The following is a 15,095-nucleotide window of genomic DNA, read 5'->3' as shown; positions in this document are numbered from 1 at the left end:
ACCAGAAAGCCTCAAAGTTTCTTAATTAAATGCTATGGTCTTCACAAAAGGTTGTTAAGCTACTGTAGTATTTAAGACAATAGTCTTTACAGCTTTGTGAAGTATTCACAACCATTGCTTAAATTGCTGAGAAAGGCCTCCTGGTCTACCAAGACACACACACACACACACACACACACACACACACACACACTCTCTCTCTCTCTCTCTCTCTCTCACACTCCCCCCTTAACACTTTCTCTAGCTTTGAATTTGAGCTAACATATATTTAACTGACCACCTAGTATGACCCTTTACACAATGCCTCAGAGAATAGGAAAAGAAAAAAATATGTATATTCTAAACTTTACTATATACAAAGAAATCAAAGTTAAGAGAAGCCATGTTGGTTATAAGGAGGATAGGAAAGGCTCAAGGGTGGAAAAAAGGAGGTGATCCATCAATTCATTTTCCATGTAATATTTTCTTTCTCTGAATTTGAAAAGTAAAATAAAACATGAACTAATTGAGTTATATATTGCACAAATAAATTTCAAAAATATATATTCATGAAACACTGATTCTATTTGGGATGTGAAAGATGAAGATTAATTGTTAAAACTTCTACTAGGGATCTGTCATAAACTGAGATTGGCTGTAACAATTTATATTGATGCAAGGCAAATTATACGTTAGCTTAAGTCACAATTTTAAAAGACAGAACCCTTCCAGGATTTCCAAGTTGTTTTTTATTACAGTAAAATTTGCTAGTAATATATTCTTAGAAATACAATTTCCAGTCCATAGGACTAGAAATGACTTCCCTTAATTGGGTGGTTATTAGCCATGTTTTTATCTCAATACACCTGAGGAATGGGATTATGTCTATGGAAGTAATAAAGGGGGATGGTAATTAAAAAGGTTCTTCCCCTTAAAAATAACTGCCTTGGTAAATCAGCACATGGAAAGTGATACAGTGAATTCTATATAAGAATTCAATAAAGCATCCTGTAACTTATTCCTGTTAGCATTTAGTGTGAAAGTTCATTGACTTTGCTAGTGATGAATATAACTTTTAAATTTGTGCTAAGAGTACATGAAGAGGGAAAGAAAATCAAGTTTAAAAGTTATTGCTATTTATATTAAGACAAAAATAACTTTAAAGATCTTTATTTGAACTGAGAATGACTTTCTCCCTTCCTTATATCTTAGATCATTTTCCTTTACTTACAAAGACTAATGATCTAATGGACAAGAACCAGAGAGAACATTTGTAGTACAGAATTTCAGTTAACAAAGTGGAACCAGATCATTAAAACACTGTTAATAAGGTCAATCCAGAGGACCACAGTAAACAGCTTAAAAATATTTTGTTATTAAATGATTTTTATACTCTGTGTACTATTTGTGTGTATGTGTGTGTGTCTGTGTGCCAGTCTCTCAGTCGTATTTGACTCTGCAACCCCATGGGCTGTAGCCCCAGGCTCTTCTGTCCATAGAATTATCCAGGCAAAAATAATGGAGTGGGTAGTCATTCCCTTCTCCAGAGGATTTTCCCAACCCAGGGAGTGAAGCTGGGCCTCCTGCATAGAAGGCAGATTCTTTACCACTGAGGCACCAGGGAAGCCCTGTGTACTATTTATACTGTGATAAAGCAATTTAACAATTTTTGGTGTTATATTCACTGTGTATAGTAAAAGATGTTAACTTAGGTTAGCAATTTTATGCAGCAGATGTGATATATATGAAGAACAAAAAATTCAATACCTCATCCTGCATACTTATTATCAACAAATTGAAAGATTATTAATTTCAACAGCAGCAATTCTATCACTGTGGCTATCCAGGTTCAACTACAGTTAACATGGAAACAGGACAGATAAAGTTGTTATCCCTGGCTTAATGTCTTGACAACTGAAAAAGACATTTTCATTATGGTTCTCATTTGACAGTTATGCTCAAATAAACTCTACATGTTAAAATAAAAATGTCTTTTTTTAAAAATGCTTTATCATCATAGAAACAGCTGAAAGTAACAAACCAAAATCATAAGCTTATGTGTATATGTATGTATATGTATATATGAAATTATCAGAAAATAAAAACAAGGTCATTGTCCATGAAACAAGATGTAGCATGAGACTGAACTTTTAGAAAGCTGCTTTTGCCATTGTAAAAAATACATTATGAGTAAGTTTAACTTTATTAGTATCCTTTGTCCTTTTTGAATGATATAGTCAAGCTATACAAATGATATGAAAAAATGTGTATCATACAAGCAGATTTGTTCAAGTACTGAAAAAGGCCTTGGGCAATACACATTTGGAAGAGTAACAAAATCTTTTAGGATGGATTTAATGGCACATAATTACACTACCTCCTTAAAAGGATTTATAAAATTTTATACAAATTTTAAAATTCATGAAGGCATTTTATCTCTATAGTTTTGTTAAATCCTTTAACTTAATTGGGTGCACATACAATTTAATTCATACAAAGCTTGAATAGAAGTTTTTTCCTAAATGATCTACCTTTATTTATGATGACATAAATAACACATATGCAAATGTTTATATTAGATTACACTCCATTCATGTAATTTTCAGAATGCAGTACATTTAACAAGCCAATGAAAGATCCTCTTATTGCAAAAGTGTGCCTAAATGGGACTCCATGGCTATATCCTTTCATTGGATACTTTCTCCTCAGCAAAGACAGCTAGTGGCTAAAATCAAAATAATGGTTGCAGAGCACTTTGGCTCCAATAAATGGCTCTAATCAACACTATGGAATGTCTGGGAAGTTAAAAAATTTGAAAAAAATAATATTGTAACAGGAACTGAAGTTCTTAGATGAAATTACATCACAAAATTGCCTTTTCTAAATCTTAGAACTTTTTGCTATCTCTTTGCCAATGTATGCAAAAGGAACTTTCTGGACATTTAGGATCTTTTCCAACTTACATTCAACTTTGTTCATGTGTCAACAAAAAATAATTAAAAACAAAAATTAAGACAAAATAAAATATTCAAATCTCATCCTACTGGATTACACGTGTGAAGAGAGGAGTATGGGAGAAAGAAAGTAGCAAAATTTCTAGCTGGATTGGCAACTATAGTTAATTACAGATAGGAAAAGAAAATGAAAAAAAAAGTTAAGAGTTGCCATTTCTTACACTTGGACATATTAACAGAACAAAAGACTTCCCTACAAGTTTAAGACAGAGGCTCGGGACTTTTTTTTTTTTTAACATAAAATTTCCAATCTTGAAGACACTTATCACAAAAATTATGCATTTAGGATTTCACATCATATTGATGATTGGACATGATCCTAACAGCAACTATTTAATAAAAATTCAAAAAACAAAAATATTTTGAAATAAACAATTAGCACCCCTCCCCCACCCTAAAACAAAAGAAGTCCATTATGGCTTTGATATCCCTTGTAAAGAATTAAGTAGAAGAGTATTGCCGCATTTAAAAATAATTTCACACTAGTAAGTATTTCTATTTTTTCCTCTGCTTTTGATTCTGTGTCTTTGCAGTACTTATTAGAGAACCTAGACATGTACGAATACCAGCAAGGTGGAGCAGAGATCCAGCTGCCTCTTTGAGCTCCTCATCAATTTCTTGACATGCTTGTTTTCGCATCTTTTTGTTTGGCTGCCCCTTTTCAGTGGTATCTGCACAAGCCTGCGATGCATAGCCACTGTCTCCAAGTGGATCATCTTCATAATCAACGTCTGTGTCTTCTTCACTGAGAAATCCTTCACTGCCATCACTTCCTACATGGCTACTCTTTGGGATAAATTCATACACCTCATCCACAGAAGACAGAGAAGACACACTAGACCTGGACGCACAACGCTGTGCTGCCATGCTACTTGCACTGTAATTGTGGTCTTCTTTTGGATCAATGCTGGTGGCTAAAGAATCACTCTCATGTAATCGCATAGCACTGGAATGATTGAATGCATTGCTATAACTCCTCTTTTTTTGCATTGCTGTTTTAAGAGGCAGAGGCTTCTCACCTGTGGAAAATAAAGCTTCCATCAGTAAATCAAATGCATCTGACTGCAGAAACAGGCCATTTAAAACTATTATATCACTCCTGAATAAGTGCTTTAGACTGGTGGTGTTTCGTGGGTCTTTAAATTTTATGCAGACCATCATCCTGTAGGAATCAATCTAAAATATTTTTAAACCATTTAATGGTATGTCTTGACCTTCCCATGGAAAATACAATTATTTCAAGCTGCTTGTAGAAAATGCCTCAATATTAATGTGTCACTGGTTAGCTAACAATTTACTTGTTGATATTTAGGTTGTTGCCAGTTTTTAACTATTACAAGTAATACTGCAATGAAAATCCTCTACATGCTTTTTCTTACACATATGGAATTTTTCTAGGAGAGATAAAAAGAAATAGAATTACTAAGCAAAAAATATATACATTTTAAATTTTAGTTGGTGTTTCCAAATTGCCTTCCAAAATAGTTGTATTAATTTATATCCTACATTGTGTGACAACACCCAGTTCCTATACTTAACCTCTAATATTATCAATCGTTTTAATTTTTCATAATCTCATGACAAAAAGTTATTATCTCAATATTGTTTCATTTTGCATCTCCTTGATTTCTAGAGAAGCTGTATCTTTTCAAATGTGCGCTATCCATCTGTATATTTCCTCCTCCGAGGCCTAGCTATTCATATATTTTGTTGAACCATTTTCTTATTTCTTACCTACAGAATCTTTTTATGTTGTGCACATATGTATACTCAACATTATTCCTTTGTCTGCTACATACAGTGAAGAAATACGTCATCCCAGTACTATGCTTGTGTTACTTTTCTTACAGGTATCTGCTGTCGTCAGAACTATAAATAAGAGTTTGATGTTTAATTAAATTTACACAAGCTTTTATGGATTTTGCACTTTGTATGTCAAAGATAGCTTTTCTCATTTCAAGGTTGTATGTTTTCTTATTCATAGCTTTGATTTTTACTTTTATTCATTTCTTAATAATATTTATTTTTATTTATTTATTTGGCTGCACCAGGTCTTAGCTGTAGAATGTGGGATCTTCAGCCTTTCATTGTGCAATGTGAGATCTTTTGTTGCAGCATATGGGATCTAGTTCCCTAACCAGGGATTGAACCTGGGTCCCCTGCATTGGGAGCAGAGTCTTGTCCACTGGACCACCAGGGACATCTCCATTTTCACTTTTAAATCTTTAAGCTTAATTTCTAAACATGATATTTATTTCTTCATTTCTTGGTCAATGTAACAAGAAGTATCATAGCATTAACCTCAATTTCACAACTGCTCACATAAATTAAAAGAAAATAAAACAGAAACTAAGTTATTCAGATGAAAACACAACCTAGTTAGAAAGAAGTAATTTTGCCTGTCCTAAATGACATTTGAAAGGTGCTCACAAAAAAGAAAAGCATGATTGCTTACATTCCAAAATTCCTTGTTCTATAGAAGTATTTAAAAGCATCATTGCAGTGGCAGCATCAATATCAGATTCTAAAAAAGGAAAAGAGTGATAATATTAATGTTCTTTATAAAAAAGAGGCTATTATAGTGTATGCATGTACCCAAAGGTAACCAACATTAAGGTTTTGGTGTATTTTCTACTTAAAAAAAATGTATAATGTATATAACATATGTAAATTATACACACACATATATATAGATATCATATATATACAAAGACACAAACACATACAAATAAATGTACAAAACAAGACTTATTATTTTGTATCTACTTTTGTTCATTTAAAATTATGAACAATACTGTATAAAGGAGAATTGAGAGGCACTAGAGATAATGAGAAGGCGATGGCACCCCACTCCAGTACTCTTTCCTGGGAAATCCCATGGACGGAGGAGCCTGGTAGGCTGCAGTACATGGGGTCGCCAAGAGTCGGACACGACTGAGCGACATGAACGACTGAAGCGGACATGACTTTCACTTTTCACTTTCATGCATTGGAGAAGGAAATGGCAACCCATTCCAGTGTTCTGGCCTGGAGAATCCCAGGGATGGGGGAGCCTGGTGGGCTGCCGTCTCTGGGGTCGCACAGAGTCGGACACGACTGAAGCGACTTAGCAGCAGCAGCAGCAGCAGAGATAATGAAAGTCTTCCTCTTTAATTATTCACAATGAAAATAAGAACCTGACCTGCATTTCAATAAGGACTGCCCTTAAACAGATTAAATTAGCTAAGAACACACATAAATATTAGCACTGTCTTTAGTTATAATCACATGCAAGCCTATAAGTACTACAATTATGGATATTCCATAAGAAAAATGGATTTTAATAGGCTGGTAAAACCAGCAGGTTCTATTCCAGAGGTCGTTACGCTCTCATATCTTCTTTTGCACTAGCAGTTCCTCTACATCCTGGCAATCTGTTAGCCTTTATAACTGTAATCGAATAAAAGTAAAATGGTACAATCTAAAATGTGAAGGAAAAGTTAGAAAATGTTTACAAATTTTAAAAGACAGGTTATAAAGGATAATTTATATAATAATTTATATATCCTTTAATTATAAAGGATAGGTTTAAAACAAAACTCAAAAACATTCCATTTCTGCCTCAAAGTTGGAAAATTTTTATTATCCCCAAATCTTACATTTTATTTATAATATCTAATTATAAAATTATCTTAGATAATAAAGCCATATGGATAGTGACTTGTTTCCTCCTCATCTTGACCACAAACTCTGTAAAGGCAGGAAATGTTATGACCTTAAAAAATAGGTTTAAGTAAATCAGAAGATTGTTGCTATGAGAAAGCACATATTCTTCTCCCTTGAATAAAGTGCAATCTCATTAATCAGAGTTTCTATATGAATTCTTTCCAATTAGACTGTCAGCTCCCTTAAGGTAAGAATCATGTCTTATTCTCTATATTCCATAATACCTGGAACAAACAGTAGTTCCCTGATAAATGAGTGAAGAATATATTGTATCTCTGCCACATCTCCTTTCTTTAGATTAAGCTGATTATCACCAAATTACTAAACCCTTGGCATGTTCTAAGTATTATTAACTCATCTCACTCTCATAAGTTTATGATGTGGTACTATTAGTATTTTCATCTTAAATATGAGAAAATGGACAAAGAGGGATCTCTAGGAACGATAGAGATGGGATTTAAACCTGTGCAGTCTACCTCCAGAATCCAGGCCTTCAATTTGTAATCTCATCATCCCTCAAAACTTACCAAGTATCTATAATTAGAGTAGGAAATTTTGCAGGAAATTATTGAGTATAACAGAAATTCTCTATTTTGTTACTCATTCAATAAATTGAGTGTCCTATCTCACATTCCAGGCTGAAAACAAAACAGGAAAATCCCTGACTCTCAGAACACAAAGAAATACAACTTCTGAGAGATAAACAATAGGGAGAAGAAAATTGGAGGGAAGGAAGACAGAGAATGTGGGGAAAGGTAGTTGCAACTTTAAATACAGAGATTAGGGAAGGCCTCAAGGAAAGGTAATAGTTGAGCAAAAACCTCAGGAAGGTGAAAGAAAGGAAACCATGAAGATATTCAAAGAAAAAGCATTTCAGGCAGGAAAAAAAAAAAAAATCAAGTTAAAAAGAACTTGAATCAATGATTCCCACATTCCACAGCCATAGACGCTAGTAAAACGAAGACCTCTCCAATTCCCATCTTTTAGAATGAGACTTGACTATAATAGAGTTCAGTACTCTAATATGTCTTTAAAGAAAAAAAGCTAGTAGAGCTCTAGCCCATATTGTATCTCTGTGTGAACTGGAAAAAAAGCAACTGGCCTCCAGGTGAATGCTTCTTAAACCAGGGCACACAGCTTGAGGACTGGGTGTGGTCCAGTCCTTCTGAAATCAGCTCATCATTGTCTCAGCCGGGTGTCCTTTGTGCAGGGCGCAACCTGCCTGGCATTATACTAACAGAGAGACTTCTGCTCCATGAAATGATTTTGTTTTCTTTTAATAAAAAACAAAAAATCTTTTTTTTTTTTTTAAAAAGGGGGAATGGTGGTGAGGGAAAGAATCTAATACTGAAATGCATTATAACAAGTAAACAATTTCAGGAAATTTATTAATCTTGTAAATGAAGCCCCTATAATAGATTTTTAACTTTAAAAATTAGTATATCTTTATAGTGTGTATAGGGGCTTCTCTGGTGGCTCAGAAGGTTAAGAATCTTGCCCACAATGCAGGAGACTGGGTTTCAATCCCTGGGTTGGAAAGATCCCTTGGAGAAGGGAAAGGTAACCTACTCCATATTCTTGCCTGGAGAATTCCATGGACACAGGAGCCTGGAGGGTGATAGTCCATGGGGTCTCAAAGAGTCAGATACAATTGAGCAACTAATTCTTTCACTTTCTGTAACAGTAGAAATGACAGGAAAATTGTTCTTTGAATACAAATTCTTTTAGGAATTTGTTAAGCCAAATTAATTTGAATAGTCAACATGAAATTACTTCTTTGCAAAAGGATTTTATCTACATTTGACTTTGTTTGATTTAGAACATTCGCTAAATATGCTTCCCACAACATCTTCTCAATTACCTCAAAAAAAGTTTAACTTCAATGTTAAAATAAGCACCAGAGAAATGATCCCCTCTGGTAATCAAAAACACCTGATAATCTAACATGGTATTGGAAGTGTGAACCACTTCCAATACCATGAACCACCAGAGAAGTCTCCTATTCAACACTGTAAATCAACTATACTTCAATAAACACCACTACCACCTAGTTATCAATGATTTGTCCAAAGTACATTCTTGAACTTCTTGGAACAAAAGCAACAAACCTGTGTAGATTTTACAATTCTTATTTATAGTACCAAATCAGTTTTGGTATTAAAATTAAACTTAAGACTTACTTATTGCCACAGCTAAAAACACTTTATAATGTTTTTCTTATATTGTTTATAATGTTTATGTTTATAATGTTATAATGTTTATGTTTATGATTTTTTTTTATTAATAAGTATAGGGTTGGTTTGTTCAGGTTTTTCCATAACATCTTACTGAAAAATCCAAAAAAACTTTTTGGTCAACTCAATACCTTTTGCAATTTTAAAGATGGCTCTGTGTTCTCAGTAAACATATTATTAGCTATATTATCTAACATATTCAGGATGAAAATTTCATTTTTTTATAAAGTCTTTTGTATATATTTTCTCTGACACTATTTAATCCAATAATTCACTTCCAGCTTAAAGTCATTTGTCATTAGAGCCATGAGAGCCATCCAAACAATGAGTTAAATAATAACAAAAATAACCTGTTAAAAGTCATATTAAACAGCATTAAATAGTTCCCTTTTTATCCTTCATAGTTCTGACTGCTGCTGCTGCTGCTAAGTCACTTCAGTCGTGTCCGACTCTGTGTGACCCCACAGACGGCAGCCCACCAGGCCCCCCAGTCCCTGGGATTCTCCAGGCAAGAACACTGGAATGGGTTGCCATTTCCTTCTCCAATGCATGAAAGTGAAAAGTGAAAGTGAAGTCACTCAGTTATGTCCGACTCTTAGCGACCCCATGGACTGCAGCCCACCAGCCTCCTCCATCCATGGGATTTTCCAGGCAAGAGTACTGGAGTGGGGTGCCATTGCCTTCTCCGATAGTTCTGACTAGAGTTCAAAATATGCTACTGATTTAATAACTGGTTCAAATAAATCTGTCAAAACTGTTAACTTGTTCTTCCTAGTTTATATTTTCTTAGCCTTGATGCTAAGAAACTATTAACAATAATTGAGAGAAAATTAAAAAGACAGCAGTTTTAACTATGTGAAAGTAAGAGTTATAATAAGACAAGTTTCTATTACCTGATTCTCAGTCCATTTGCTTAAGGAATGATAAAAGAACCACAGTGGCAGAATTTAAATGATTATAAGCCAAGTATCAACTACAGCAGGATTTACTGTCTTTATCAAAACCAGTATACACAATTACAGAGCATCCAAACGAGGAAGCTGTTTCTCATGATTCTTAAAAGTAGGAGAGTGATTTCAATAAATTACCAGTACGTGAAGCTGTTTGAACTACCAGTTTACTTTCACTTTAATTAAGATACAAATTATGCAAATTTGTAAACTTAAATTTGAAATTAGATTTGCATTTAGTTCCTACCTTCATCATTAACTATCTGAATTTTATACTTGCTTGTAATACGCTACATATACTTTAGTGCTTAAGTATAAATACTAAAATTTACTAATTAGAATATGGTTCCATTTTTGTCTTCTTTGTTCACTGATGCATCCTTGGTGCCTAGAGCAGTGACTAGCACACAAGTGCACTCAATAAATATTTTTCAACACATGAATTTACTACAAACCCACACCAAATCAAAATATTGACCAATAAAGGTTTTGTTCTGCTATCTCAGTATGAGATTTCTCTGCCTCCTGCTGCCTGTTATAGAATACTGTAACATTGCTATTGGCCAGATGAGCAAAACAGAGGAGACTTTAAAAAGGATAATTCTATGAAGTGACAGATGAATTTTATATTCGACTCTTGGGCTCCAAAATCACTGTGGACAGTGACTGCAGCCATGAAATTAAAAGACGCTTGCTCCTTGGAAGAAAAGCTATGACCAACCTAGACAGCATATTAAAAAGCAGAGACATTACTTTGTCGACAAAGGTCCATATAGTCAAAGCTATGGTTTTTCCAGTAGTCATGTACCAGTGTAAGAGTTGGACCATAAAGAAGGCTGAGTGCTGAAGAACTGATGCTTTCAAACTGTGGTGTTGGAGAAGACTCTTGAGAATCCCTTGGAATGCAAGGAGATCCAACCAGTCAATCCTAAAGGAAATCAGTCCTGAATTTTCATTGGAAGGACTGATGCTGAAGCTGAAGCTCCAATACTTTGGCCACCTGATGTGAAGAACTGACTCATTTGAAAAGACTCTGATGCTGGGAAATACTAAAGGCAGGAGGAGAAGAGGATGACAGAGGATGAGATGGTTGGATGGCATCACTGACTCAATGAACATGAGTTTGGGCAAACTCTGAGAGATGGAGAAGGACAGGGAAGCCTAGCATGCAGCAGTCCAGGGGGTCGCAGAGTCGGATATGGCTGAGCAACTGTACAACAACAACAAAGTTAGAGCCAACAGTGAAATTTCAGGGATATTTACAAAACACAAAACTGACAATGTCACCTTATTCTTTAAAGACCTTCAGTAGTTCCCCTAACTCCTCATATCTGGTAGGATTGCAGGCTCTGAAATCAGAGTTCCTGCTATACCATTTACTAGTTGTGTAACCTTAAGAAAGTTACTTAATCTCTCCAAAGTTCAATTTCCTTATTTGTAAAAGAGGGTAACAAAACCTCAAAGAGTTGTTGTAAGAATTAAATGAAATAATACAAGCAAAACACCATAGTCAGGAACTCAATGTAAACTAATGTTACAGTTACAGGAAGAAGTTCCAACTCATTATACTACAGAAGCTCTCCTTGATTTGGCTGCTGCTGCTGCTAAGTCACTTCCATTGTGTCCGACTCTGTGCAACCCCAAAGACAGCAGCCCACCAGACTCCGTCATCCTTGGGATTCTCCAGGCAAGAACAGTGGAGTGGGTTGCCATTTCCTTCTCCATTGATTTGGCTAATGCCTGCTTAAACTTTTTCATTTGCCTTGCCCATGTTAAACGATCACATCTACAGCTACAGGACCAAGGCTACTTACTTAGTCTTCTATGCTCTTAGGTTTCAGCCATGCTTACCAATCTGCAGTTCCTAGCAACTGTCCCAGACCAAACCTCTAACCAAGGTTAAGTATCTGTCCAACTTTTGAGGCCCAGAGCTCAGGCATCACACTTTCTTCTCAAAGAGGCCTTTCCCAACCTACCTCTAAGCTTAATTTGCCACCCACTTCCTTTTCTCCCAGTGTATTCTGTACAATTCTAATCAATTAAACAAGAATTAATTCTTCAATTAGACTGTATATTTTCTGAGACTAGGGCCTGGGTCTCTTTCTGCATATCCCAAGGCACCCAGAATTCAGTGATTAGCACAATGGATGAATTCAACAAGTACTTGAATGTTTAATCAATTTATTGCTATATTTTTTCAAACTTTTCCCTAGAAAAAAGATACCAAGAGTTAAGAAACAGCAAATTTCCTCAGAATCTATGTATATGTGCTAAATCAACCTGATTTAAATATAAAATTTCTCAGTTTTTGTGTGGTACAGTATTTCATTTTTCTCCTAAAACGTATGAGAGATGATGGATAATACATACAACTCATTAGATGAAAAAATACCTATGCTCTCCTTGTGCAAGCTGATCCCCAAAGGAAGAAGCAGAATTCGGATGGAATAGAACAAGAACAAGAAGAAATTCTAAATAAACCCCAGAATTCAAGACAGAAAATGTTCTCAAAATGTGCATATGAGCTAAAGCTTAAAAGACTAAGGGTCAGAATTTACTGAAGTAATAAAAAGAAAAAGGAAGTATCAGCAATACCAAAACATGAAGAGAGCACATTTACTCATGTAGGTAACAGGAAAATGGGTACTTGCCTTATGTTCAGTCACAATATTATCTGAAGCAGACTAATTCCGTTAACTTCTCTGCAGAGTTCTCTTAAGCTTTTCACACTCTTTCCCTCCCTTATTTTTACAGACCATCATCATATGTTTCCTAGGCTTGGCTTAGTGTAGTTTTAAAGAGCCAAAATGTCTCTGATACACAGAAAGGCTTTTCATCTGATAATTTTTATTTTTATAGGTCAGAGTAACATCTGCAAGCTCCAAAGCAGCAATGTGAGGAACACTAACCTATAATATTAACTATGAGTAGAGGAAAAAACAACTAATTCAAAATTTTGATCTACTTTTTAAATGTCAACCAAGTTCAAAAGTTAGCTTTTGAAAGCTTATTGCTTTCTTCCTAAATTATAGTTCTTTAACCTAATCTTGGAGAAGGCAATGGCACCCCACTCCAGCACTCTTGCCTGGAAAATCCCATGGACGGTGGAGCCTGGTGGGCTGCAGTCCATGGGGTCGCTAAGAGTCGGATACGACTGAGCGACTTCACTTTCACTTTTCACTTTCATGCACTGGAGGAGGAAATGGCAACCCACTCCAGTGTTCTTGCCTGGAGAATCTCAGGGACGGGGGAGCCTGGTGGGCTGCCATCTCTGGGGTCGCATAGAGTTGGACACGACTGACGCAACTTAGCAGTAGCAGCAGCAGTACACCTAATCTATAAAATAATTATGTAAAGCCATCCCTAACTCCAAGGCCGTAACAGAACGAGTGGCAGCCAGACTTGGCCACGGGCCATAGTTTGTCAGCTATTCTAGTCCGACAGACTTGAAAAGATGATTCAGTACTTATCGCATTACTAAGAAATATTTCCCTATTTTCAAGGAAAAGCATACAATAAAAGGAAATGAAAACAGGGATATGAAACAGTATACACAGGATAATCCAAGTACTTAGAGAAAGAGTGTGTTTGGGAGGTGGTGGGTGGTATGTGCATGCATGGGCATGCATACAAACATATCTATTCTCGTGTAAGGCATAAAAAGGACCAAAGCAATTATATTAAAAATGCTAACAGCAGAGGGGCAAGATAGATAGGGTAAGAGATTAAGAGATATAAACTACTATGTAAAAAATAACTAAGCTTCAAGAATATACTGTACAACACACGGAATACAGTCGATATTTTATAATTATAAATGGGGTATAACCTGAAAAACTGTGAATAACTATGTTGTACACCTGAAACATACAATATTGTACATCCAGTATAGCCCAATTAAAAAGTTAACAGCAGAATAAAGGGTAAGTTTTAGTTTCTTTTTTATAAATGTTTTTTATTTTCTAAACCTTCCATAATAAACAGGCAATATTTTTATAATTAAAAAATAATTAAATAAAAATTCTGATTTTAACCTGAGTTCTTATGATTTAAAATACTGATCTTTCACATACCTTTGAGAGTTCGCACCTGGTTTTGCTTGAGTACAGAGCTTAAGTAGTGAGGTGATAAAGAACCACTGAAAAAAGAGATAAGACAAGCATACTTATTAAAAAAAACTTTTTTCACATTGTATAAAACTTAGTTACAAATACAACTAGTTTGTACAATAAAAAACAGTTTTTACCTTGTTTTCTTTGCTAATACTATTCAGTTTAGCAAGAGTCTGCCAAAGCAGAAAGAGCATAAGATCCAAGTTTAAATCACAACTATTTGGGCGTTCTTAGGCAAAATAATTAACCCTTTAGTTTCTTCATCTGTAAAACAGGAATAATTAAAACTCCCACATAGGGTTGTTGTGATAATTAAATAAGAACATTAAATTTAAAATGCCCAGAACAACAGACAATACATAATAGTTACTGTTTGATTCTACACTGGATGCCTAAGTTTGATAAGATATTAATATAGGTGTTACTACAGAAATGAAAGTGTTTATCAAAACAATGTTTAAAGAAGACTGTATGGTGATGACAAAAAAAAAAGTTCCTGATTTAATTAAAAATATTAATTACAAATTAAAATTTCTATATTTATGAAAAAGAGACCAGCAGTTTCTTTATTTAAATTTCAAAAATTTTAAAATATTTTTGGAACAAACTTTCCTCTTCTTTGGAATTTGTGATAGTATTTAAAAAAAAATCTGTTTGGCTAACTAAATTAAAAGTCTATTTCTTAGTCACAGTTTCATATACACTATAGTTCATTCTCTTCCTCAGACTTAACCAATTATGGCATGAAAGGGCTACACAAAGGCATGTCAGATGGAACTGTCATTCTGTCCAACAATAATAAAGAGAAAATAGTTCTAAAAATATTTTAAAGTCAAAGATTACAACCTCTATGCTGCTGTTTATCTACCTGTTTTTAAACCACAAAATCATCTTTATTTAACATTTAAACATATAAAAAATGAAAACATGAAAATGTATCATATCAAAGGCACAGGAAAGTGTATTTTTGATGGTATAAAAAAAAAGTGTGCCAATTCCCCCATTTAATTTTTAATAAAAAACAGCATTGCTAAATAAAACATAAAAGCAGTATCAACAGAACTTACCATTAGTTTCCCAACTACTGTTCTTTTAAACTAG

At 34.6% G+C, this 15,095-nt stretch overlaps 1 protein-coding gene across 9 annotated transcripts in view; it reads right to left on the bottom strand.

The window, feature by feature from the left end:
* Positions 1 to 1,495: 1,495 nt before the first annotated feature.
* FOXN2 (forkhead box N2) overlaps positions 1,496 to 15,095 on the bottom strand; it is a 57,147-nt gene continuing 43,547 nt past the window's right edge. For all 9 annotated transcript variants that reach the window (XM_044925890.2, XM_044925889.2, XM_006078394.4 and 6 more), the window contains 3 exons: positions 13,956 to 14,020; positions 5,449 to 5,517; positions 1,496 to 4,012 (listed from right to left, as the gene is read on the bottom strand). In XM_044925890.2, the coding sequence (XP_044781825.1) occupies positions 3,489 to 4,012; positions 5,449 to 5,517; positions 13,956 to 14,020 (658 nt within the window). In that variant the 3' untranslated portion in view covers positions 1,496 to 3,488. The remainder of the gene's footprint in view (positions 4,013 to 5,448; positions 5,518 to 13,955; positions 14,021 to 15,095) is intronic.

This window comes from Bubalus bubalis, chromosome 12 (assembly GCF_019923935.1).
Source record: "Bubalus bubalis isolate 160015118507 breed Murrah chromosome 12, NDDB_SH_1, whole genome shotgun sequence".
Lineage (NCBI taxonomy): Eukaryota > Metazoa > Chordata > Mammalia > Artiodactyla > Bovidae > Bubalus > Bubalus bubalis.
Note: the sequence above shows the minus strand (reverse complement) of the source record. Positions and strands in the feature narration are given on the sequence as shown.